The sequence below is a fragment of the Chelonia mydas genome, chromosome 12, assembly GCF_015237465.2.
Source record: "Chelonia mydas isolate rCheMyd1 chromosome 12, rCheMyd1.pri.v2, whole genome shotgun sequence".
NCBI classification, from domain to species: Eukaryota; Metazoa; Chordata; order Testudines; family Cheloniidae; genus Chelonia; species Chelonia mydas.
In genome coordinates, this window is record NC_051252.2 from 31,737,997 (window position 1) to 31,762,405 (window position 24,409).

Below are 24,409 nucleotides of genomic sequence, written 5' to 3' on the forward strand. Positions count from 1 at the left end.
ATGAGAAATGTGAGAGAGAGTTGGAAAGAATAGTTTATTTTGTATTTGCAGCATTTATACAGTCTTCCAAGAACTCTCTACCTTATTTTATCATCCATTTACATAATATACTACATGATAGAGAGATTATATCATGTAGTATATCTTATGTAAGCTATACTTTAAATATATGTGAGAATTAGGTATCTTTTAATTATTACTTTTCTTACCAGTAATATGTTTGGGAGTTAGAGGTTAAGGGGTAGAATCAAAGCTGAATCTGGCACAAAAGCATAGGAATGGATCTGGATTAGTGAAGGGATGGGATGAGTTAAGAATCCTGAAAACAACTATCCTGTGTGCTTGTAAATTGATCAAACTGATTGCTGAATTTTTGTATATATCTATATCTATGATTATGATTACAGATGGAAAGAGAGATGACCTACCGTAGTTTAATCAACCCAAATTGGTGCAGAGCAGATAAAAGAGGCAAAGAGATGGGCGAATGGTGATCTCGGAGAGAGAAAATGAAGGTTTAGGAAGTGAATGTGGGGATTTAGTGGTAGACAAATTATAGATAGCCTTGAAGTTGAAGGGAGGTTTAAATCCTGCCATGTCATTTGTCTCAGTGCTCTTCTGCTTCATAAATCTCCACACGCTTACCAATGCACAGGGCCATGTGTGTTCCATGATTCCATGGCTGTGTAATTTGTAAGGGCATTCACCCTTTGCCATAGAATAGCATTCACAATCTCAATTTTAAGTGCTTTTAAATTTCAGTTTTTAACCCTTATGGCTGTTGAGATATATTTGAAATGGAGTGTTGTCTTCCTGAGTCTGTAAAGAGCCCAGAAAGACAAAATCAGAGACCTGTAAGTCTAGAAGGGACCTAGAAAAGTCATCTAGCCCAACTCCTTCCATTTGAGGCAGGGTTAACTGTGAATAGTCCATCCCTAACAGCTGTTTGTATAACGTATTCTTAAACACCTCCAATGATAGGGTACTTGGGGGTGTTGCAAATGGGTAGCCATTGCTGGGGGGGAGGGGGGAGATTAGCTGGCTTAACAGGGGAGCCCCAGCTGTTGCTGTCAAGGGAACACTGCAGGGCTCCTGCTTCCCACCATTCCCTTATTTCCTTCTCTTCCCTACCCCTTTCTCTGCCCCATCCTCTTCTCTTCCCCCTGCCCTATCCCATCCCCCTTCCTTTGCTACTGGCTCTTTCCCTCACCTCTTTCTATTTTCCCCATGTTCCCCACACCCTTTGCCCTGTCCTATTGTACAGAAAACAGGATAGTGGCCATATAGGGTGCCAAGCACACACTGAAGAGGAAGATGACAGGCCCTAGGACCCAGGAGGCAATGTGCAGCTGCAGAGGCAGTAAGCATCCAGCAGAAGCAGCAGCTCTGGACCACCCCCTCTGCTCCTGCAATGCCCCTCTCCAAACTACACCCAGGGACTCTGGCTCTGATCTTGCGCTGCCCCATTTTTGTGCCCCTGCTGGCTCTGTATCCTGGGTGGCTGCCCCTCTCACCCCACCCTAGTTATGGCCCTGGTTTTGATGTTACGTTGTGCCATCCTTTCATGCTGCAACCACTGGCTGATGCTACCCAGTTAGCTCATGTAACGATCTCTATCCCCCATTGCCCTTGTGGTGTCATGGTTTCTTAACCCCACATCATTTATTGCCTCACCCTCTAATGATAATTTGATCCCTCATCATCTATTGCATCATGACAATGATCTTTGCACTCCTGTCAGCCTGCTGCCTTGCAGTGTGGTAATGTTTTGACCTTGTCTCAACCTGTGGCCTGGTGATATTAGGGCACCGTACTGGGTCAGTGACCCACGGAGCAAGGATTATGGCTACCAGGTGTCCAGTTTTCGACCAGAACGCCCAGTCAAAAAGGGCTCTTGGCGGCTCTGGTCAGCATTACTGACCGAGCGTTTAAAAGTCCAGTCAGCGGTGCAGATGGATAAGGCAGGCTCCCTACCTGCCATGGCTCCACACGGCTCTGGGAAGCAGTGGCATGTCCCCCCTCCAGCTCCTACATGTAGGGGCAGCTGGGGGTGCTGTACACTACCCCTGCCCCAAGTGCCAGCTCCTCAGCTTCCAGTGGCCAGGAACCAGGCCAATAGGAGCTGCGGGGGTGGCACCTGTGGATGGGGCACAGCGCAGCAGAGCTGCCTGGCTGCACCTCTGCTTAGGAGCTGCAGGGGGGGACAGGGACATGCCGCTGCTTCCTGGAGCTGTCTGAGGTAAGCGCTGCCGCAGCCCTGCACCCCTCACACCCCCTGAACCCCTCAATCCCAGCCCGGAGTCCCGTCCTATGCCCCAAACGCTCATCTCCAGCCCCAACCCAGAGCCCACATCCCTCACCACTACCCCTTGTGCCCCAACACCCTGCCCCAGCCCGGATCCCCCTCCTGCCCTCCGAACCCCTGGGTCCCAGCCTCACCCCAGAGCCCGCACGCCGAGCTGGAGCCCTCACTCCCCCCACCCCACCCCCCAGTGAGAAGAGAGTGACGGTTATTCGGGAACGAGGCGAACCTGGCCTGCCCCGCGGGAGACGGAAAACTGAAGATTGGACGATGCCGGGCGGAGCGAAAGAGTATCTGTGGGCGGAGCCAGGGCCGAGGGGCGTGACCAGCGTCGAGCCTCGTCGCGCTCCTTATGAATATTCAAATTACAAGATGACTAATGCTGAGCTGCGTCCGTCGTGCACCCGGAAGTTCTGCTGCTGCTAGGCCGGTTTGTTTGTAAGTGGCTGAAAACAACATGGCGGCGCCAGGTGCTGCAGCGGCAGAGCGCGCCCGGCGCGGAGAGGGGCCGGGGTGGCCCCGGGCTTCGGCCTCTGTCGCGGAGCGTCCTGTGCCCCGGGAGCTCGTGCGGCCGTCGGTGACGGAGCTGTCCCGGGCCGTGCGGACCAACATTCTGTGCACGGTGCCCGGCTGCGGCAAGGTCCTGCCCAACAGCCCGGCCCTGAGCATGCACCTGAGCAAGGCCCACCGGGTCCAGGTACTGACCCTCCCCGGCCCTGGGTACAATCCTCCCCTGCCCTGGGCATGGCCCCGCGGGTCCGGATACCGACCCTCCCCTGTCCTGAGCGTGCACCTGGGCATAGCCCAGCGGCTCTGGGTACCGCCCTGCCCATGCCCTGAGCAAGGCCCACCGGGTCCAGGTACTGACCCGCCTTGGGTCTGGGTACAATCCTCCTCTGCCCTGGGCATAGCCCAGCGGGTCTGGATATCGACCCTCCCCTGTCCTGAGGCGTGCACCTGGGCATAGCCCAGCGGCTCTGGGTACCTGCCCTGCCCATGCTCTGAGCAAGGCCCACCGGGTCCAGGTACTGACCCGCCTTGGGTCTGGGTACAATCCTCCTCTGCCCTGGGCATGGCCCAGCGGGTCCGGATACCGACCCTCCCCTGTCCTGAGCGTGCACCTGGGCATAGCCCAGCGGCTCTGGGTACCGCCCTGCCCATGCCCTGAGCAAGGCCCACCGGGTCCAGGTACTGACCCGCCTTGGGTCTGGGTACAATCCTCCTCTGCCCTGGGCATAGCCCAGCGGGTCCGGATACCGACCCTCCCCTGTCCTGAGCGTGCACCTGGGCATAGCCCAGCGGCTCTGGGTACCGCCCTGCCCATGCCCTGAGCAAGGCCCACCGGGTCCAGGTACTGACCCGCCTTGGGTCTGGGTACAATCCTCCTCTGCCCTGGGCATAGCCCAGCGGGTCCGGATACTGACCCTCCCCTGTCCTGAGCGTGCACCTGGGCATAGCCCAGCGGCTCTGGGTACCGCCCTGCCCATGCCCTGAGCAAGGCCCACCGGGTCCAGGTACTGACCCGCCTTGGGTCTGGATACAATCCTCCTCTGCCCTGGGCATAGCCCAGCAGGTCCGGATACCGACCCTCCCCTGTCCTGAGTGCGCACCTGGGCATAGCCCAGCCGGTCCTGGTACGGCCCCGCTCCTACTCTGAGTGTGCACCTAGGCATGATCCAGTGTGTTCTGGTACTGACCCTCCCCTGTCCTGAGTGTGCACCTGAGCAAGGCCCACCTCCCTTAGCCCCCTGGGTCCAGGTACCAAAACCCTCATATTCCGCACTCCCAGCTCTGAGCAAGGCTCAGCTGTTTCAGGTACTGACCCTCTCCCAGCCTAGCTGGTTTGGGTACCTAACTCCTCATATCCCTTCCCCCACCACCAAGCACCTCAACAAAGTACAGTGGATCCAGAGATCAACACATCCCTGGCTCGCTGGGTCTGGGTACCAAAGCTCCCCTACCCTTATCATGTACCTGAGCAAGGCGCATGAGGCCCATGTACCAAGCACCTCATATTCTCTACCCCCAGCCCTGAGTGTGCACCTGAGCAAGCCCGACCAGGTCCAGGTACTGACCCCCAGCCCACTGGGTCTGGATATCTAACCCCCGCTGCCCTGAGCATGTTCCTGAGCAAGACCCTCCAGGTCCAGGTGCTGAACCCCATATTTTGCCTGTTCCGGAGCGTGCACCTGAACAAGTCTAACCAGGCCCTCCCCTCCACCCTTTAAAAATCCCCTAATCCTGGTCCAAGGAAGGCCCCCGTATTGAACCTCCCTCCCACAAATGCATGTCCCAAACACCTTCCTGGTCTTTAGCATACACTTGAGCAAGGCCATGGAATCAAACTCCCCCATGCCATATCCCCACTCCCCAGCCCAGCACTGTGCATGATGTAAGCAAGTGTAGATCCAGATACCCCTTCCTGCTTGTTCCCATTATCCCTTACCCCTTGAGATCTTGGTCCTGAGCATGCACCATGTCCAGCTGTTCAGAGGCACCAACTTTCCACTTTCCCTGGGAGTGCTTGACCCCTGCTCCACTCCAGGCCCTGCCCCCACTCCACCCCTTCCCTCAAGGGCCCACCCCATCTCTTCCCACTCTCGTTCTGCCCCATCCTGAGTATACTCTGTCCCCTCCCCTCCTCCCACGCAGTTGCAGCTGATTGCGGCGGGGAGGAGGCACTGATCAGCAGGGTCTGCCAGGGCGCGGGACGCACCAGGAGAGGGGAGCTGCACACCCACTATTTTTTTCCCCCATGGGTGCTCCAGCCCTGGAGCACCCATGGAGTCAGCACCTATGCCGCTCTTGGTATGCACCTGAGACAATTGATTCCAAGTACCAAACTCCGTGAGTCTGTTCTTGAGTTAGATCCACTTGGTCCTGATATTAACTGCACCTTTGGTGCCCACAGCCCTGATCATGCACGAAAGTCATACATACCAGGTCTACATGCTGACCCATGCTCCCAACCTGACCCCAAGTGTGTACTTGAGCATTGACTGCCTACCGTTTGTCCAGCACTACATCTGTGTCCCCTGGGTCCTTCTTGCCTTCTGATTTATCTAACATCATCTAGATGGGGAGCTCACATTCCCAGTTCTGAAGCCCTCTGCAAGGGATAGTTAGCATTCTTTAGAAACAGTAAACTGTCCAATTGTTTCTAAAGCCACTGTTGTTCAAGTACTGTAAAGATTTATATAGGTGTTGATGGGCTGTTCTAGATTAGTGTATCATGTTTATTCTATTACAATGGGAAGAATGATGCATTTTCTAGCAACAGCTTTTTTTGATTAAAACACCCTTCAGCGTGAAATATATAAACTTGATTAACAGTATATGCGTACTTAGTGTTTGGTCTGTCTCTGTGTAGTATTTGTGTGTGATATCTTTTAATATTCTTCAATCTTTTTTTAATATAACAGATACTGTTAAGAGTAGCTTGGGTTTTTTCTTTCTGAAGATCATTCATCCTTTTATTCATTTTTTGTATTGCTGTGGCACCTGGAGACCCTGGCCACATTGTGCTACAGGAATACAAACGTATAGTTCCCCAGGCACCAAAACCTCCTATTTTCTCAGGGAAATAGTTAATTTTTTTTTATTATTGGTCGAGTTGGCCTATGTGGATCTTGGCTCAAAAGCAGTTAGAAGGAATTGAGTGGCATTAGCTGATGCGTCCTGCGGTTAAGGGACACAAGGGATAGATAGGGTTTGTGCGCGGTTTCAACAGACATTCTTCTAAACATTCTGAGCTTGTGCTCTGAGGGGCACGCAGCACTCCTGGATCCACGCGGCCCATCGTTTTGAACCACAGTTACTGCAGTATTTAACTGTTGTGTTCCAGGTTTGCTATCAAGGAAGAAAATACAATGCGTTCTTTCCCCACATAAACTGCTGTAATAGCTCTCAGAACTGTTATCACATTGCCATGTATGCTCATGAGATTGCTTGTACTCAACTTTCCATTTGGTAATAGTTCAGGCTAGTATTGGAACACTGTGTGGCTCAGACACACAGTGTCTATGGAGATGGGGATTTTTGGAGATAAACTGTCATTAGACTTTCTATATCTGGCCGTGACTGATTGAATGATACTTTAGAGCAGAGATGGGCAAACTATGGCCCGCGGGCCACATGCGGCCCACGGGACCGTCCTGCCCAGCCCTTGAGCTCCTGGCCGGGGAGGCTAGCCCCCAACCCCTCCCCCGCTGTCCCTCCGCCGAAGCCTCACCATGCCACCAGCGTGGGAGGGGGCTGCACTGCGGGGGCGGGGGAGAGCGGGAAGGGAGGCTCACTGCAGCCTCAGGGGAGCAGGCGGGAGCTGCGGGTGGCGGGAGTGTGGCGAATGTGGGCGGAGGGCTCAGGAGGAGCACCGGGCGGCCGCGCAGCTGGCTGGAGAGAAGCAGCAGGAAACTGTCACTTCTCTCCAGCTGTGCGGCTGCCCCTGCTCCTCCTGAGCCCTCCACTCATGTTCACAGGGCTATATTCTGAAAGGGACTTTAGAGGGGGGTTGGATAGGGGGTGGGGTCCCAGGGGGCCTGTCACGGGGCATGGGTGTGGATAGGGATCGGGGCAGTCAGGGAGCGGGGGGGTTGAATAGGGGGTGGGGTCCCAGAGGGGCGGTTAGGGGTAGGGAGTCCCAGGAGGGGGGCCCTCCATACAGTTTTGGAACCCCGATGTGGCCCTCAGGCCAAAAAGTGTGCCCACCCCTGCTTTAGAGCTACATACAGATAGTCCCAACTACGGAAACTTTTTACCAATATATGTAGAGCTGCCTCTTCCATATTCAGCATTGTTTTACAGCTTACCTCTCTTACTAAACCCTTTTAGCAGTTAAGTCCAGATTGCTAAATAAATGCCTAAAAAAGCAGATAGTCACCTAGTGGAATTATCAAAAGCACCCGAGAGAGTCAGTGATAGCTAGGTGTCTAGGCACTTCTGAGAATTCTGCTAAGTGACTATCTGCTTCTTTAGGCACCTATTTTAGGCATATACCAGGGGTTCTCAAACTTCATTGCACCACAACCCCCTTCTGACAACAAAATTTACTACACCACCCCAGGAGGGGGACTGAAGCCTGAGCACACCTGAGCCCCACTGATCTGGCTGGGGAGATCAAAGCCAAAACCCAAGTCCCACTGTCCTGGGTAGGGGGGCCAAAGACGAATCCCAAGCCCCACTGCCTCGGGCAGGGGGGCCAAAGCCCCTCCACCACTGGCTGAAGTCCTCATGCTTTGGCCCTGGGCGGTTGGGCTTGGGCCCCAGCAAATCTAATGCCAGTCTTAGTGACCCCATTAAAATGGGGTTATGACCCACTTTGGGGTCCTGACCCACAGTTTGAGAACCGATGTACTATATCTTTACAAAATAAATAATCTGACCCTTAGTAGCATGGTGGTGGTGGATTGTGGTATAACAAGAGAATGATCTTGGAACTTAGTGGTTTTTAGATTTCTCTGACTGCACTTTATTTTGATACTTTCAGGAGTCAAAGGAAAAGCGGTGAAAGTAAAAACTTTGTCCCAAAATTCCACAAAACATTTAATTGACAAAGTTCAAGAATCCATCAGGTTCTCTTTTGGTGAAATGACATAGTTGACCATCTCATTCATTAGATTCTTTGTACTTAATTGTATGGATTTATAGCATTAGTAAAACTCACTTGCAACAACATGTCTTTTACTAGAAATCAGGTTTGAATGATTAGAAATATAAGTTACTTAGACAAAGTTGTGTAGCATTGATTATGTTCCATTTATTGAAGACACAACTTATCTTCGTTTGACAGCTGTTAATGCTTCATTCACTTTGACAAAAAGGAGCTCATTAATGTGGCGTCTGTTTTCCTGTTTGTGGGATTTGCCTCATGTTATGCTGCAGGAACTTTCTGGAAAACCATGCCTGTTGGAGCTGCATGAGCGCCCTTCTCACTTAAGATGTTTGAAGCAGAAGTTATAAAAACATTGTGCAGTCCCAAACTACCCCAGTTTGTGCATTTCTGTGGTCAGGTGCAGGGACCTTCTCTCTGTTCCCAGGGTGATTTCTTGGGGTCTTTTTAATCCAAAACTCAATTTCTTGTGTTGCACTGTTGTCAAGGTTCCTCCCCCACTCTGAACTCTAGGGTACAGATGCAAGGACCTGCATGAAAACCTCCTAAGCTTACTTTTACCAGCTTAGGTTAAAACTTCCCCAAGGTACAAATTAATTTTATCCTTTGTCCTTGGAATATCCACTGCCACCACCAAACTCTAACTGGGTTTACTGGGAAACGTAGTTTGGACACGTCTTTCCCCCCAAAATCCCTCCAACCCTTGCAGCCCACTTCCTGGGAAAGGTTTGGTAAAAATCCTCACCAATTTGCATAGGTGACCACAGACCCAAACCCTTGGATCTGAGAACAATGAAAAAGCATTCAGTTTTCTTACAAGAAGACTTTTAATAGAAATAGAAGTAGATAGAAGTAAAGGAATCACCCCTGTAAAATCAGGATGGTAGATACCTTACAGGGTAATTAGATTCAAAACACAGAGAATCCCTCTAGGCAAAACCTTAAGTTACAAAAAAGACACACAGACAGAAATAGTCATTCTATTCAGCACAATTCTTTTCTCAGCCATTTAAAGAAATCATAATCTAATGCATACCTAGCTAGATTACTTACTAAAAGTTCTAAGACTCCATTCCTGTTCTATCCCCGGCAAAAGCACCATACCGACAGCCACAGACCCTTTGTTTGTCTCCCTCCTCCCAGCTTTTGAAAGTATCTTGTCTCCTCATTGATCATTTTGGTCAGGTGCCAGCGAGGTTACCTTTAGCTTCTTAACCCTTTACAGGTGAGAGGATTTTTCCTCTGGCCAGGAGGGATTTTAAAGGGGTTTACCCTTCCCTTTATATTTATGACAACTGTATTTTAATTGGGGTCAGTGTTAAATAGCTTTCACTGTTGTACTGGTAGGTTTTTATTTTGGCCCGAAGGTTCTCTGGCTATTACAAAATGTCTGTCAGGGCTCTGGGGTCTCAGGTAAAAAGGGTGTATTCAAGCAGTGTGTGATGTGTCCGTCTATATTCTGGAGACAGATGTGGGTACCTGCTATTCTGCCTGGGGTTGTAAACCATTACTTGGATTGCTGCTATATTGCAGGGCCTTCACACCTTGAGCTTGCACTGATAAGCAGCAGAGGCTCTGTGCCTTCATCAGGGAGGCCTTATGGGTCTGGTCCCTGGATCCAACATCAGATTAGCAGTCTCCCCCTGTGAAAAGAGCCATCAGATCAAGTCAAATTTAATTTCACATTGAAGAAGTTGGTACCAGAGAGAGATCTCCAGGGTTGTAGTGCCTGGAGTTTGGCTCCCCAGCCAGTTCCAGGATCTGGAGGGACAGAAGAGGTGCTATTTTTGTCTTTATGCTTCCCAGCAGCACTGTGTTTTGCTTGGGTACAGCTGAGAATTTTAGCCCAAAATTTCTTCTTCGCTACTAACCTGCTACTATCCCTAAGTGTCCATGCTCAGGTGGCTGAAATATGTGGAAAGCAGAGTAATGTGGTTGAGACTGAAGGAATCTTCCTTGGTGAGGGAGATGCCTCTTCCAGAGACAACTAAGCAGAATCTGTCCCTATTGGTATTCTGGTTCTGTAGTATATTGCTGTGAACATCTAGTCTGCATACAAGCACACACACAAAGTTTATTGAGTGGCACATGGAAATCTAGTTCTTTAGTTTTACTTGCTTCAGCAACTTTGATGGCAGTGTGATTGTTCCAGGCAAATATAAACTGTAAAGTAGAAATCTTACTGGTTGGAAATGCCAAGCGTAATGCAATTCTGAAAATTAAAACCACATTGTATTGGAACACTGTAAATATTTAGTGAAATGCAGTGTAGAGGCTGGAGCTTTAGATCCATTCATTTTGGACTCTAAAAAGTTAAGAAATAGTTAGATTTTGAAAGTATTTCCTCTATGCTGGGGAGAATTTAATATTTGAAGTAAAATAATAGTATACTGCTCTAGGATCATCAGTTGTGATTCCTGGAGAGTTCTGCTGGTATAGTTACAAAATAGTATCTGAACAGATAAGCAACTCCATTTGAGCTGAATAATCTATCAATTCACTTAACAAAGAGTTTTTAGCTTGAATGTCAAGGCTGGTAAACTAAATGTTGAGCAAAATTTAATCTGTATTCTGAACACTGTATTAATAGTACAGACCCATTTGCCAACTTTTAATAAAAATGTACTTTTTCAGGATGGAAAAATAAATGCATCAATAAGAAAGGGTTTGAAAACTACACAGAAATTCTACTGCTGTCCTATTGAAGGCTGCCCTAGAGGACCAAACAGACCATTTTCCCAATTTTCACTTGTAAAACAGGTATTTATTTTTTTTCTGGACTACTTTTCTTTGAGTAATAGTATAAGAGGAATCTGGGGACAACATGGGCTAAATCTTCAAGAGTGCATATACCTTCCTGTGTCCAAACACATGTGCCAGACATCCCAATGTGTATACTCAAGTTGCAGAGCAAGTGTGTGGAGAAACCCCAGTCTGTGTGCAGATGGCAGTTTGCACATCCACTTTGGAAGACTTGGGCCTTTGTGTCTGTCAGTCACTGGCATGTTCTTATTTTAAAAAAAAAAAAACTGATAAGAAATGAATGTTAGAAAAGATCATTCATATAAGATTTTTCTAAAGAGCTGACCTATGGCTAACATTTTTTCTGTAAATGTCCAATTATAACAAAAAGAAGTCCAAGCACAATAAGCTGGATTTAAATTATTAGCCATCTTAAATGGATAAGAAATAAGGCGAACTCCTGTACTTTTGTCTCAGGAGTTGATGTCTTTGCACAGTTGACTTTCTGTTGCATGTTCATCAGGATTATCTCTTGCTAAGAAAATGTCACTTATGCATTCTTTATGAAAAGTATTAAATTCTGTTGAAAACCCAACTGCCAACATTTGTGACTCATCTTCAGTGTCAGTCAGCTGCATGATCCAGCATGGCAGTGATGTGGTCTAGTGGCTAGAGCAGTGGGCCATAAATAAAGGGTTCTATTTACTTGTTCTGGGAACTTTGGACAACTCACTTAGCCTCTCCTCTTTGTTCCAGTTCTTTATTGAAAGAGAGAGCGTGCCTCTCTCAGGATGGGTATTTTGATGATTTAACTAATGTTAATAAACAGCAAGATCCTTGAATGAGGGGCACTGTGGGCTTGATCCTGTGCCCACTGAAGTCAATAGCAAACCTCCCATTGGTGTCAATAGTACAGGAGGCCCAGTAAGTGTTAAGTGGCAGTAGTTAATCTATAGCTAAAAGCTGTGGGGAATTGATGACATAAAATTAATGACCAGGTGTATGCGATTGCCAACAAGTTCATTCTCTGGTATTGTATGAAGACTTACTCCCAAGTAAAACAATGAAAATCAATTTGCAGATCAAATGACGGTGTAAAATCATAGTTATTTGTACAAAAATACTTTAAATAATGAAATTAAATAATGAAAACTAATTTAAGCAACTTTTCATTGTTTACTTTTTGCCCTCATCTCAACTTGGACAGTGAAACTAGACTTCTCTTCATTCTGTAGTTCTCATGCCTCTAGAATAGTATTGTATAGTTTGTGCCTTGAGCTGTGCAAGAAAATGTTTAAATCTTTTTTTCAGTGAAAAGCCTAAATATTTCTATTGAATTCTTAAAACTGTTTCTGATTAAGGATAGTTTTCTTACTCTTCTCCAAGACTAGCGTATCTCCTAAATTGTTTTGCATATGCTAACACTGTATCTGTCTTGTAAAGAAATGACCTCTTAACCAATTATTTTTGTATTGCTAACCTGTCTAACTTTCACTGTGAATTTTAGCACTTTATGAAAATGCATGCTGAAAAGAAGCACAAATGTGATAAATGTAGCAACTCGTATGGCACGGAATGGGACTTGAAACGACATATAGAAGACTGTGGCAAGACTTTCCAGTGTACTTGTGGGTGCCCTTATGCCAGCAGAACAGCATTACTGTCTCATGTTTACAGAACTGGCCATGAGATCCCTGCAGAGCACAGGTAACAGTGAAGCTATTGTTGATTAAGTGGTTTAATTTATTGTATATTAAGTATTATGGCATCTTCTTACACATGCCTCATAATTAACTCCTTTCGGTTGATGGGACATGGGCCTATCTCCTACCTATATGCAGTTAACTCCCACTAACACTAATGCAGTTTGCAGCTTCTTCCTTCCATTGCTTACAGCAGTTCTAGATCCATTGATGGCAATGGGAATTGAGTGTCCAGTACTATGTAAGATCAAGCTTCTAGTGTCTAGCACAAGAAGTGCTACCAGCTATGGTCCTCTTATTGCTGGTGACATTTATTGCATTTGTTGTTAGAACCACGAGTGATTCTCGTTGGAACTGTGCATCCTGCGGTCCTATGAAAGTAGAAGGGGAATGTTCTTGGACAGGGAATGTGCGCACCCAGTGTAGTTCTGTAGCCTGAAGTAGGCAACGTTCAGTAAATATTTTTACTCTTAACACTTATACAGCACCATATGTGTCAGTAGCTTTCATTGTAAGACAATAAGATAAGTATCAAAAATTGCCATCTATAAAATGTGTATAAATCTTCCTAGTAGTGTGCATGCATGAAGCAATCTATTTACTGAATCCTACTATATCTTGTCTTGCAGAGTGAGATGCTGCAAGATTATAGTACTTGTGCATTATTGTATGCAAGGGATAGAAAACCTAGGCTCCAATTTTCTATAAGACTGTAACTACCTACTTTGGAAAAGTCTTTTAACATTTTCTTAAACACCACAACCCAAAATGCTGAGAGGTTACTCTTTTAGCATTTCTTCATTCTCTTCCTTATTAAAGTGAAAAAAGGTCACGGTCAGGATTGGTTTTTCTGCCAATGCAGACCTACGGAAGGATTTAACTTATACCTCCATTCCCACAAGGTCTAGTGCCATGATTGAAAGAGTTGGGAGGGAAGATTTTGTTGTTGGTCTCTAAACTGTGAGATAAATTCTGAATGTATCATGTTTACAGGGATCCACCTAGTAAGAAAAGGAAAATGTGCACTGTGGTTTCCAATCAGCACTTGGCAGAGAAAGCGAGTGAAGCATTCATCAATGCACGCATCAGTAGTACTTGCACTCAGGAATTGGAATCATCTGAGATGAAGCTAATGGCCTCCTTTGAAGGCTCCTGCAGTTCTAATATCAGTAAGCAAACGCTCTCACAGCCAAAGTGTACACCGAAAATGCTTTTGCCAAAGCCCAAAGTAGCTTTGGTTAAACTTCCAGTAATGCAGTTTGCTCACTTGCCTATTTTTGTATCAGCAACAGATTCCTCTGTCAAACCTGTTGTGGTGGCTGTTGATAATCAAGGCTCTGTTATGAGTACTGTTCACTTATTACCTCAGTCTATAGGAATTCTGATACCAGCATTAGAGGCTGAAGCACTTGTATTTAAAAACACTGTGCCTATTTCAAAAACGGCAAATTCTGGTGATGTTGAACCGATTAGCAACAGTGTCCAAGTCAATTTGAGTAAGGTAACATCAAATAATACAGTACAAGAGCTGGGGAGCATTTGTCACAAGAATAAAATCTCTTCAATAAATGTACAAACTGACTTATCTTACATTTCACAGAACTTTGTGCCATCTGCAGCCTGGACTCCTGATTCTTCTGTATCCTCTTGCTCTCAGACAGACCTGACATTCAGTTCACAGGTTTCGCTACCAGTTAGCGTTCAGACTCAGACACTGTTGCCCAGTTCTAAACTGACTTCATCCATAGCTGCCCAGACTGATGCTTTTGCTCAGGCTTGTTTCCAGTCACCTGGTGTTTCTAGAGAGACCCAAACCAATAGAACACAGAACTCTACTGAAGGGAGAGTACAAATGGACCAGGCTGTAATGTGCAATGACATTTTTGACAGTGTTCATTCGGTTTACAATGTTTCAACCCAGATTGGGCTCCCAGAAAACAATTTAATGGCTGCAAACATGGATCAAGGATTGCTACAAAGAAGTAACTGCAAGACCCTGAGTCAGGATACAATAAAAACTGAATCCATTATCAACTTCAATACACAGACTACTATACTCCCACAGCAAAATATGACAGATAATCAAACCCAGACAATGGACTTACTAAGTGATCTGGAAAACATCTTTTCAGGTAACATGCCTGGCCAGACATTGGATAATCGTGGTCTTTTGTCTGACGCTAGCTCTGGTGCTGATACACATCTGCCGTCTGGCCCTACACAGAGCACGGGAATAGACTTTGACATTGAAGAGTTCTTTTCAGCTTCCAATATTCAAACCCAAACTGAGGAGAGTGAACTTGGTAACCTGAACTCTGAGCCGGTCTTGGAATCTCTGGACATTGAAACACAGACTGACTTATTTTTTTCGGACAGTGCCACTCAATCCTATAGCTGCAGAGGAAATTCTAACTTTTTAGGTTTGGAAATGTTTGATACCCAGACACAGACAGACTTAAATTCCTTCTTAGACAGTAGCACCCATTTGCCTTTGGGAAGTATTTTGAAGCAGTCCAGCTTCTCCATGAGCACTGACTCGTCTGATACTGAAACCCAGACAGAAATACCCTCTGCTGCTAAACATATAGCTAGTCAAAATATAGAAAATAAAGTCCAGCTGAATAGTGCTGAAACACAGACTATGGATAGCTGCTTTGAGACCCTTGGAAGCCTATTCCTTACCAGCAATGAGACACAGACAGCTATGGATGACTTTCTTCTGGCTGACTTGGCCTGGAATACAATGGAGTCACAGTTCAGTTCAGTAGAAACACAGACCTGTGCAGAATTGTGTTCCTTGGTTTGTCAGAAGTTTGGAACAAGCCACTGAGTGCTACTTAATAAAATTGTTTTCCTTGTGGTTTGAAACTAAATTATTGGGGTGGGGAGCGGGAGAAGGGACTGACCAAGTTATCTACGTTGAATGTAGTTGCCCACATGCAGTTGGTCTAAAAAAACCTTTTCATGCATAAGGTACTTCAGCTGTTGTATATGTAACTTAAACATAGAATATGTGTACATGCTTGTAACCTGTTAATGTAAGTTTGAACTTTAAAGTGAATGTTCTCGTGGTGCCTACCATTGTTGATCTGTGTTACAAAGCTATATCAACATGTCCATTGAACCTCAGTTCAGGCTTTTATATTTGTCTATACCTATATACTTCTGGCTCAGACCTAGGCCTACTTTTGCATCAAGACAGTAAGCCTATCTAATTCTGACACATCTTGCTCACCAAAAAAGCCCTTATTGGCATAAGCTGCTTTTTGTTTTTTAAAGTCTTAAATTTGACAAGATTATAATATGGCAAGGTTTACCAGTCCTATACAAAAATAGATGTTGAGGAATGTATTAGTAGATGTAGTTTCCAAGCAGTTGTCCCAAAAACGAACCTGTAACACAAATTTGCTGATTATTGCGTATATAATTTAAAGTGCAACTAATGTGGGTAGCGACACTTGTTTTTACTTCTCTCTGAATTGGTATAATCAGCGTTGATGTTAAGGGGGTATAAAAAGAACTTTTGAGATACTTAACTCTTAAAGTTATCATGCAGTAATTTCACTGCACATACTGTAATAGAACAGACACCATACAGGTCTAAAGTATTTTTGGACTTTTCAAGGAGGGATTTGTGTTCCTAAACTATGATTATTATTATTTTTTTGATTTTTTTTTTTCAAGAAACTGTGGTTCTGATGAAAACAAAATCAAGGACATTCTAAATATTAGAATGTCTGTCTGAGTGAAAGATCAGAAGAAATCATCAGGTTACATTGCAATTCACCTACCAATAGCACGGTATTTGCTAATTTGAGGAACAGTATATTGGTTATACTATAACTACCAACCTTACCAAAGACCTTAGGAAACTTGTAATGACTGAATTCTCTGATATCCTGTTGATTAAATTACTACTCTTAAATCTTACTCTTCTAGAACAAGACAAGGTAGAACTCCGAAAGTTCAGAGTGTTTGAGGCTGCTAACTTCCCTGTATAGCAGCAGGTACTTTGTTCCTCTGCACAGTGGGCTCTGCAGCCCCTCATGCCCCTGGCTTCACTGTAAAGCATTCCCCTTCAGCGGTTACCTGTTAAAAGCTGATGATGCTCAAAAAAGTATGGAGATTTTCTTCATCTACTGTCGTCTCCTATCTAGTCAGTTACAACAGTTATCTATTTCAATGGAGAGGCAGTTATTCTGATGTGAATTTCTGCTCTGTGAGCCAGTCTTCAGCCTTGCATCACTTTTTTCCCCATCTTTTAGTATTTCTGAGGTTACTAACTTTTGTATTTCTTGTAACTTTATTTCAGGAGCATCCAGTTCTGCCTTGAAGGTCAGTCTGGAAGGCTGGTTGCAGCTGTGCCTTGCCTTAGAGCACCTGTGTGTGCCATCCAGAAATCTTTGGAACCGATTCCATGCTCCCCTGTCTCCAGTTTATGGAAAAGGCACAGCTCTGAAGATCAGCGTGTAAAAGGCACAATCCTCTATCTGTGTTGGTAGGAGACTCAAAGTGCAACTGGTTTGTTGCAGCCTGAGTGGTGGTGGCAATTGCAGATGGAATTTGAGGTTCCATTGGTGTTTGGAGCACTGCAGTGGGGTCAGAATGCCTCAACACACTAGCAAGATCTGTCGTCTTAGTGTGTTGTCAGAGCTTGGCACGCTAGAGGAATTTGTAATGTTGTGGCCTAGACTGCCTTACCATTTCATCGGAGTATGGTCAACTTGCAGGGCACTGACAGCACTGTTGATCTATCAGGGCTTGCTGCACCATTGGAGCTTGATGCACTAGCAGATAATCTTGGGTCACATCAGAGCTGGGTGCTACAGTGATACTCTCCCAACACAGGCACATCTTGTTCCTACTCGTTCCTGTTCTTACTTCCAGTATGCTGGGTCAGTGCTATTTGGTGGCGGCTCAGAACAGAGGCTTGGTGTATTTCTGGTTAGCATGCCAGTCGGTATCTTTGAGGGGACTTGGAGCATTGGCCTGTTTGCATACAAACATACCGGGCATCGACGCTATGGAGTAACTTACATGATGTACAGGTGCATTGCCCACCTGTTCCCCTGCTGCACTAGGCAGATGTTCACCCACAGCACTAGTGCCAAGGAAGTGAGTTTGAGGTGCTGATGGTTGGTACACCGTAGAGCCTTCTTTATGGGGGAGTTCTTCATGGTGGTGGCTTGAATTGCTTTGCCTCAGAGCATTTCAGACTGCCTTTACCCAACCCCAACTTCTGCATGATCGCTTGTTGTAGTAGACCAAAACGTTGTTGTGATGGGGATAGCTTAGTATGATGTGCAATGGATGTATTGCATACCTGAGCTCCCAGGCACACCAATTTTATGCCTCTGCAGCCCACTCTTCAGGCCAGTGTTTCATAGTTGCATTTTGGGGCGCTGCTGTAGTGTGCCAATCAGTAAGGTATTGTCTGTACCTATCTTGGAGCATTGGACAGATGAGGAAGTCAGATACATAGACATCAGTGTATCATGGGGCCACTCCCAGGCACAAGATCAACTTGTTGGAGAGGTTTGCCCATCTGTGTCTGCCTTTGAGAAGATAAGGTTTGGGCTTTGCACTAAAGCACCCAGCTTGAGCAGTCCAGTGGCCTTGAGTCCTGCAGCCTTCATAAACTGAGAGGAAGCGTGAGACATGGTGTTCTAACTGGGAGTATTTGCCAGTAGGTGGCAGATACCAGTTAAGACCAGAGTGTAACTTGAATTTTGATTTTTGCAATAGTATTCTGGTACTTGTGATTGGATGTACCACAAGACATGATTTCAATGGGCCTGAAGTCCAAGGAGGAACAAAATACATAATTCATATCGACAAATGATGAAGACTGAGCCTGTCTCCCTTAACTGTGGTCACCAGACCTTCATTCAAATTCCATTAAGTCAAAGTATGCAGCTTCCTGTGCTGTCCAATTGGTAATTGCCTTTAGGTAGCCACATTCTCTACTTGTAGATGTCTTTGGGATGCATGTTGGCTACATGAGCTCATTGCAGTCTCTGGTCTCTTCTTTGGTTGCCTTGGGGCATGTTTACTAATCTAGGGTCATTACTGAACTCTAGAGTTTTGGCTTCTCTTTCAAACTTTTGTATCTTCTTCTCAATGTTGTGTGTTGCCTCTCACTAAGCTGATGTATGTCCAGTTACTTTATTGACTAGAGGAGTAACCCTTTTGGCTGCAGCAGAAAGGAAGAGGCTGGATTAAGCACTCAGCATATCTCTGCAAGTATATCCTTAGTTGGTCATTTTAAAGGTCATGCGCAGATCCCAGAGCAACTCCTTAGCACATTTTGTTCACTGGTGGTAATAAGGACCCAAGATCCTGCTTTCAGTTTTGCAAAGGAACACTTGCTTGCCCACAGGAAGAGGGGAGGTATTGGGCATATGTTTGACACTAATCAGTCACTCATCTGTATAGAAGTTTTTGTTTCTGGAGTCCTGATGGAAGTGATCTATAGCCCGTCCTTTCTGGGCACAGCTCCCAGCCCAAAACTGAGAATGTTTCCCTCTTTACTATGTAGGACTTAACCAATATGCTAGATGGAGGTGACTGTTCTGTTGCAGGATATTACTTTGTCAAATCAGTCTTTTCTTGGGAAGGCTTTTGACTTTTCCTGCTTTCTTAAATGTGCTATTGTCAAGCCAACAGACTCAGCTGGTGGGCATCTCTGCCCCTACTTGAAATTGTGTAATGCAAACAACAGATCCTTCTGCATACCTGCCTTGTAATGTGCATGCCCTATGCTGCTTGTCACCTGTTTAATATCTCCCTGACGTTCTCAGATGTGGGAGTGTCCTGAAATTCTCCACAATCCTGAGTGTACTAAACTGCCTTTTGCTATTCTAGTTCTCCATGATTTGGTGAGTCTGCTGCTTTGTGGAAACTCCCTTCAAGTTTCTTTCCTCTAGAAGCAGGAGCCCAGTCAGCGTGGTATACCGAGAGAAGAGAAAATTACTTACTTGTAATTCTGGTTCTCTGAAGATATTGTATGACTGGATTCCTTCTCACCCATCCAATTCCTGTGAGAGACAGATGAAGTATGGCTGGATTCATCCATCCTATCTTTTACTATGTGTAGCAATGTTTATGCTTTGGTTTTAAGAGTTATTTCCCACTGGCTTACTGTAGAACTAGCGAATGCATTTCTTAGTGCGTAGACGGCTGTGGCCATCCAACTGATGCATTGATTATACTGACATCTCAAAGTGAAAGTTAGATACATAAGTTCTCATAGGTAATTGCTTCAACCTCTTGCTCAAAAAAACTAGCAACTGGAGAACAAGCAGGCTGTACAGAGGTGGAACGTACCACCTGCCGTGGAAGAGATGATGATGTGGGGACTCAGCAGCCCTGCACAACTTGACATTTTGGAAGTTTAGGCTTTGTTCCAGAAGCCCAAAACTCAAGAGTGGGGATCAATTTCTGTGACATGTTCAGTGTGTGGAATTACAGCAGGTAAGTTTTCCACTACTAGCCACCTCACAGGCTCGTGATGCCGAGCTGCAGGTTATCCTTTCTTTGGTTTAAGCCTAAACCTTTTTACAAAGGGGTGAATTGTGCATGCACTGTTACCAGTGACTATGGCCTAAAGGAAACCAGCAGCATTTTTCAATAGAAATTAGTTTACACTGCTGGTTCCCATGAACAGTTGTCTTATTTCAGTTCTCTAAAATATGCAGTTACAGAGCACAGTAATACGACAGGGCTTCGATGCTGAATTTGGCCCCATTTCTCCCAGCCCCATAGGATTAACATTTGGCTATTACCTTAAATGAGTGTGGTATTATCACAATTTGAATTTGTTAAATAAAATCCAGTGGCATGAAAACAATTTAACAGTAAATATACCTTGTTTTGATAGACGTGGGTCACTTTAGTCCCAGAGTTACCTACAGTCAAAACAAATGTGATGTGTTCATTCTGATTGTAGAAAATTATTTACATTGGAAATTATGAAAATGGGGCTGTGGAAAATTCCTTACACGAAAGGAATAGATTCCACATCATTAAGATATCCCTAGTTCTGGATTTATTAATTAACACTTGTAATAGATGAGAGAGGTCATGACCAAATTTGGCCCTGTTGTGCTAGGCACTGAACAAATACATTAAAACTTGATTTGAAATCTTCAATTAATATTTTTCTCTTCCAAACTAATTTTTTTTCTTTTTTCAATTTCAATTTTTCTTGCATTGCCCTTCCAAAATGATTTGCACTACCTTAAGTGTGTCAGTCAGCAAAACTGATTTTATGCAGGATTCTTTCTCAGTATTGTTAACAGTGACTTAGATGTTTCACTACCCTTTTGTTGGCTGTAATGGGCTGGCTGGTGAATAAAGGGAGACTTTGTTTTTGGTACCCAAAATAGCCGATGGTTTCCCCATAGCCTCTCCACACAGACTTTTTTCCAAATAGTCATACTTGCACATCCTGCTTTATCCCAATTTCTCACCCTTGCAACTATTGGATCTCACAATTCTTGTGTTAGGCCACTCTGAACTCCACTCAAATGGGCTGTGATTGGTCACCTAATCATGCATCCCATGACCTGTTTGTTTGTGGGAAAAACTTGAATGTAGGATTTGCCACTATGAATCAGCCAACTGGTTAATCAAATCCAGTATTCTACTGCTGGCAATGCTTATTACCTGATCTTTCAAAGAAAAATGAAAACCCTAAAATGCTCTAGGGCCTGATCCAAAGCCATTGGAATAGATAGTATCTCTGTTGCTCTCAGTGGGCTTTTGGATCAGACCTTTAGAAAACCATATAATACTTTTCTCTCGGCCAGAGATGAATTCTTCCCTGGTCTGTCACAATCATTTTATTGTGCCCTGAAGCATGAGTTAAGATGAAGGTGCTCTACTTTCGTTGGCTGGCTGTAAATAAAGTTGAATGTTATCTTGTCTGTCTAAAGCATCCAGTTTTTCAAAGGGTGGTAAAAGCAATCGAGAGACAAGTCTATATTGTCTCTTGGATACATCCACGTAACCCTCATGGCATGCAGATTCCCTGAGAGAAACACCAGGGACAAAACATTTAAATGGAGGAGTAATGCAATTGTGGACACTTCTAACTTATGTACATTAGAGATTTGGATGCTTTTATTGTAAATAGGGTATTTTGCATCTACCTGGGCAGAGAAGTGGCATACTGGTAACGTGCATGTACGTAGCTATTTGGACACGAACATATGCATATATCAACTTCAAAACAAAAAAACTGGCTTTAGCTTCTGAAAGAATACTGACACTTGTATGCAAATTAAACATATTGCACTTTCATTCATTAACACAAAGGAGACATAAACAAAAGTGCACTTTTCAGGGCGCAGCCCCTTTCTTATATTCTTCAAAATATAAGCAAAAAGACAGCTGAAAAACTAGATATGTCAAACTTAACAATGAGTTGCCTTGCATTTTTATTGGTGTCACTATATATTGGTAAAAGTTTACGTTAAGCCCTGCTAACAGAGAGGAGGCATGTTTGTTTATACTGTGGAGATATGCAGGCACCCATTCATGTGTATACACTTGTAAATACTTATTTGAGCTATTTGATAGCATGAAAAAACACTTTGTTTAAATTGCAGGGAAGTTTTTGTTTCCTCAGCCTGACAGAAATTGGCAGTCTAGGATAATAAATTGAATTCTCTTAAATATACATGTACACTTTTGTGTACGCAAAGTCGCTGGTGTGTAGAAACTCTTCTCTTCGACGTTATCTGAAATCCTAAAGCAGCATAAAGCATTTATATTCAGTTAAGAGTTAAACAGCTTAAAGAAACTAAGACTGTAAAACTGGTCATGCTGAACTTGTTCAAGCTATAAACCATTCCAGATCCACATCTGTTTTTTCCCAATTTACTTTTTTATAAATTTCCCTTGAAAATGTTACCTCCAAGTACACACATGCCATGCCTTTTTTAAAAGTCTAAATTCTGCTGTTACTCATGCTTACATTTAATTACCTTTCAGAGTAGCAGCCGTGTTAGTCTGTATCCGCAAAAAGAAAAGGAGCACTTGTGGCACCTTAGAGACTAGCAAATTTATTTGAGCATAAGGTAATAGAGCATGTTTCTAACTTAACAAAATGACTGTTCTGCTGTTTTAGGTCCTGGTCCTGCCAGGTACATTTTGGTACATTTTTAACGTTAAGCATGTGAATAATGTAATTTATTTCAGTGGTACTGCTCACATTCTTAACTTTTAAGTGCATATGTGTTGGAAAGGTTGAGGTTTTAAATTAAAAGGTTATCTAATATAAAATCATGGGTGTAGAATGTACTTGAATAAAGCATGGATGTGCATAATATGAGTATGCTTTGTTCGGTCAATGTAAATCATTCTTCATTTGCTAAAGGAATATCTGGTGCTGAAATTACAACACTGAGGTCAACCAAATTATGTTTAAATGATCTTTTATCGTGAAAGTTGCGCAGAATAATTCTCCAGTTTCCTTTGCTTTAATCTAATTTGGGGATGCTCTTCGTCATTTTGACAACACAATCTGCACGTGAAGATTTCCGTTGTTCCAAATAAACATACTCCAAAATGTCAGTTTTGAGGTGGGCCTTTGCAGTTTCACTTTGATTTGTTTAAATATGCTGCTGTGCTTGTGTTTCAACAAACCTACTGCAAACAGGCTTTCATTCCTAATGCTCTCTGTAAACCTAGGTGGTAAATATCCAGGGGTAGGGGGTATGTTAGTGACCATGCACTTCCATGCATGGAGCAAATTTGCAGGAATTTCAGTGGTTCTCAAAATCTCTGAAGCTTTTTTTAAACTAGTTGATGTGAATTAAAGTCTACATGCTTGAACGGCAAACAAGTCAGTGGAAGGATTTGTCAGCCTACAGCTAGAGTGAGTACTATTATTAAAATTCCTTTGCTATGCAATTAGTAGACTCAAAGGGCCAGATTGTTCAACTCTGTATTGACCTGCATTCAAGTTGATGTAAAGTTTGTCTGTTTGGTGTGTGCATCACTCTTCCAGTTCACCAAAAACTAGAGTAGTGGACATCCCCAAATGAGTTTTCTACTACTTAAAAATATCAGCAATCTGCTGAGCAGTTTCTGATTTATACAGTCCCATAAATCATCCTTTATACCTCCTTTAGGTGGAAAACATTAGATAACTTCAGAAGCTGCTGATGCAATACATCAAGTGGATTAGTAAGTTTCAAACAGTGGCCTCCATTTTTGAATGTGCAGTTTTGCCAGTGCAGTTTTGCCAATGCATGTTTCAAGCACTCGGTTGCAGAGCAGACCGTACTCTACATATATTTGCAAGAGCACATATGGAAGGGGTGGGCTATGAGCCATGTTTTCAACAGGCCTTATTTTCATTTTTAACCACTTATTAGAATTTAGCCACTGATTATGTTTCACTTACATTTAAAATTATTTGGAATGGATCAGCACAAAACTCCATGGATGGGTCTGTTCCAAAGCGTATTGAAGTAGCTAGATTTGTCAACCACATTTGAAATATCATCAGAAGAGTCTGTTTCATCCCCTCACTGTATGAAGTTTGAGCTTCTAGTCGGGTGACCAGATAGCAAGTGTGAAAAATCAGGATGCAGGGTGGGGGTCGGCATTTATAGAAGAAAAAGCCCCAACTATCAGGACTGTCCTTATAAAATCAGGACATGTGGTCACCCTAGCTTCTAGTGGACAAACTTCTGTTTCAGAAGGATGGTCCTATTTGGCTTTGCCATTTTAGCCAATTAAATTGTAATAAACAGCCAGAAGCAAGTGGGTTTTTTGTTTTATATAAAATTTACAAGTGGCAATCCCAAAGAAGAAACGTCTTAATAGTTGTGAAACTGTTTAGTATAATGCATGCAAAAAAAACCTGTGCCAAAAGTTTTTTTTTTGCATTTGTCTCATGTTACCTTCTAAAGTTGTACTGTTACATACATAAAGCTACAAGTAAGTTATTCGTAAGTGTTACAATGCTTTTCACCAATGAAGAATTTCAGTAATCTTGTAAATGATGCATAGTACGTTGGAGTAAAGTTAATTTCAATCTGA

At 44.2% G+C, this 24,409-nt stretch overlaps 1 protein-coding gene across 10 annotated transcripts; it reads left to right on the forward strand.

Moving 5' to 3' along the window:
- The first annotated feature begins 2,671 nt into the window (after window positions 1-2,671).
- Window positions 2,672-24,409, forward strand: ATMIN (ATM interactor). Of its 10 annotated transcripts, none has more exons than XR_005222270.2 (6): window positions 2,690-2,999; window positions 10,545-10,670; window positions 12,160-12,359; window positions 13,349-15,328; window positions 16,295-16,362; window positions 16,668-24,409. XR_005222270.2 is itself a non-coding variant. In XM_037877989.2 (6 exons), exons 1-5 carry the CDS (start codon window positions 2,760-2,762, stop codon window positions 16,354-16,356), a joined length of 804 nt encoding a protein of 267 aa, XP_037733917.1. In that variant the 5' UTR covers window positions 2,693-2,759; the 3' UTR covers window positions 16,357-16,362; window positions 16,668-24,409. The 10 variants fall into 10 exon arrangements, 5 of the variants coding, with proteins under 5 accessions (XP_007059323.2, XP_037733919.1, XP_037733917.1 ...); XM_037877989.2 differs by having other exon boundaries at window positions 2,693-2,999; window positions 13,349-13,524; XM_037877991.2 differs by lacking the exons at window positions 13,349-15,328; window positions 16,295-16,362 and having other exon boundaries at window positions 2,688-2,999; window positions 16,668-16,853; window positions 19,220-24,409.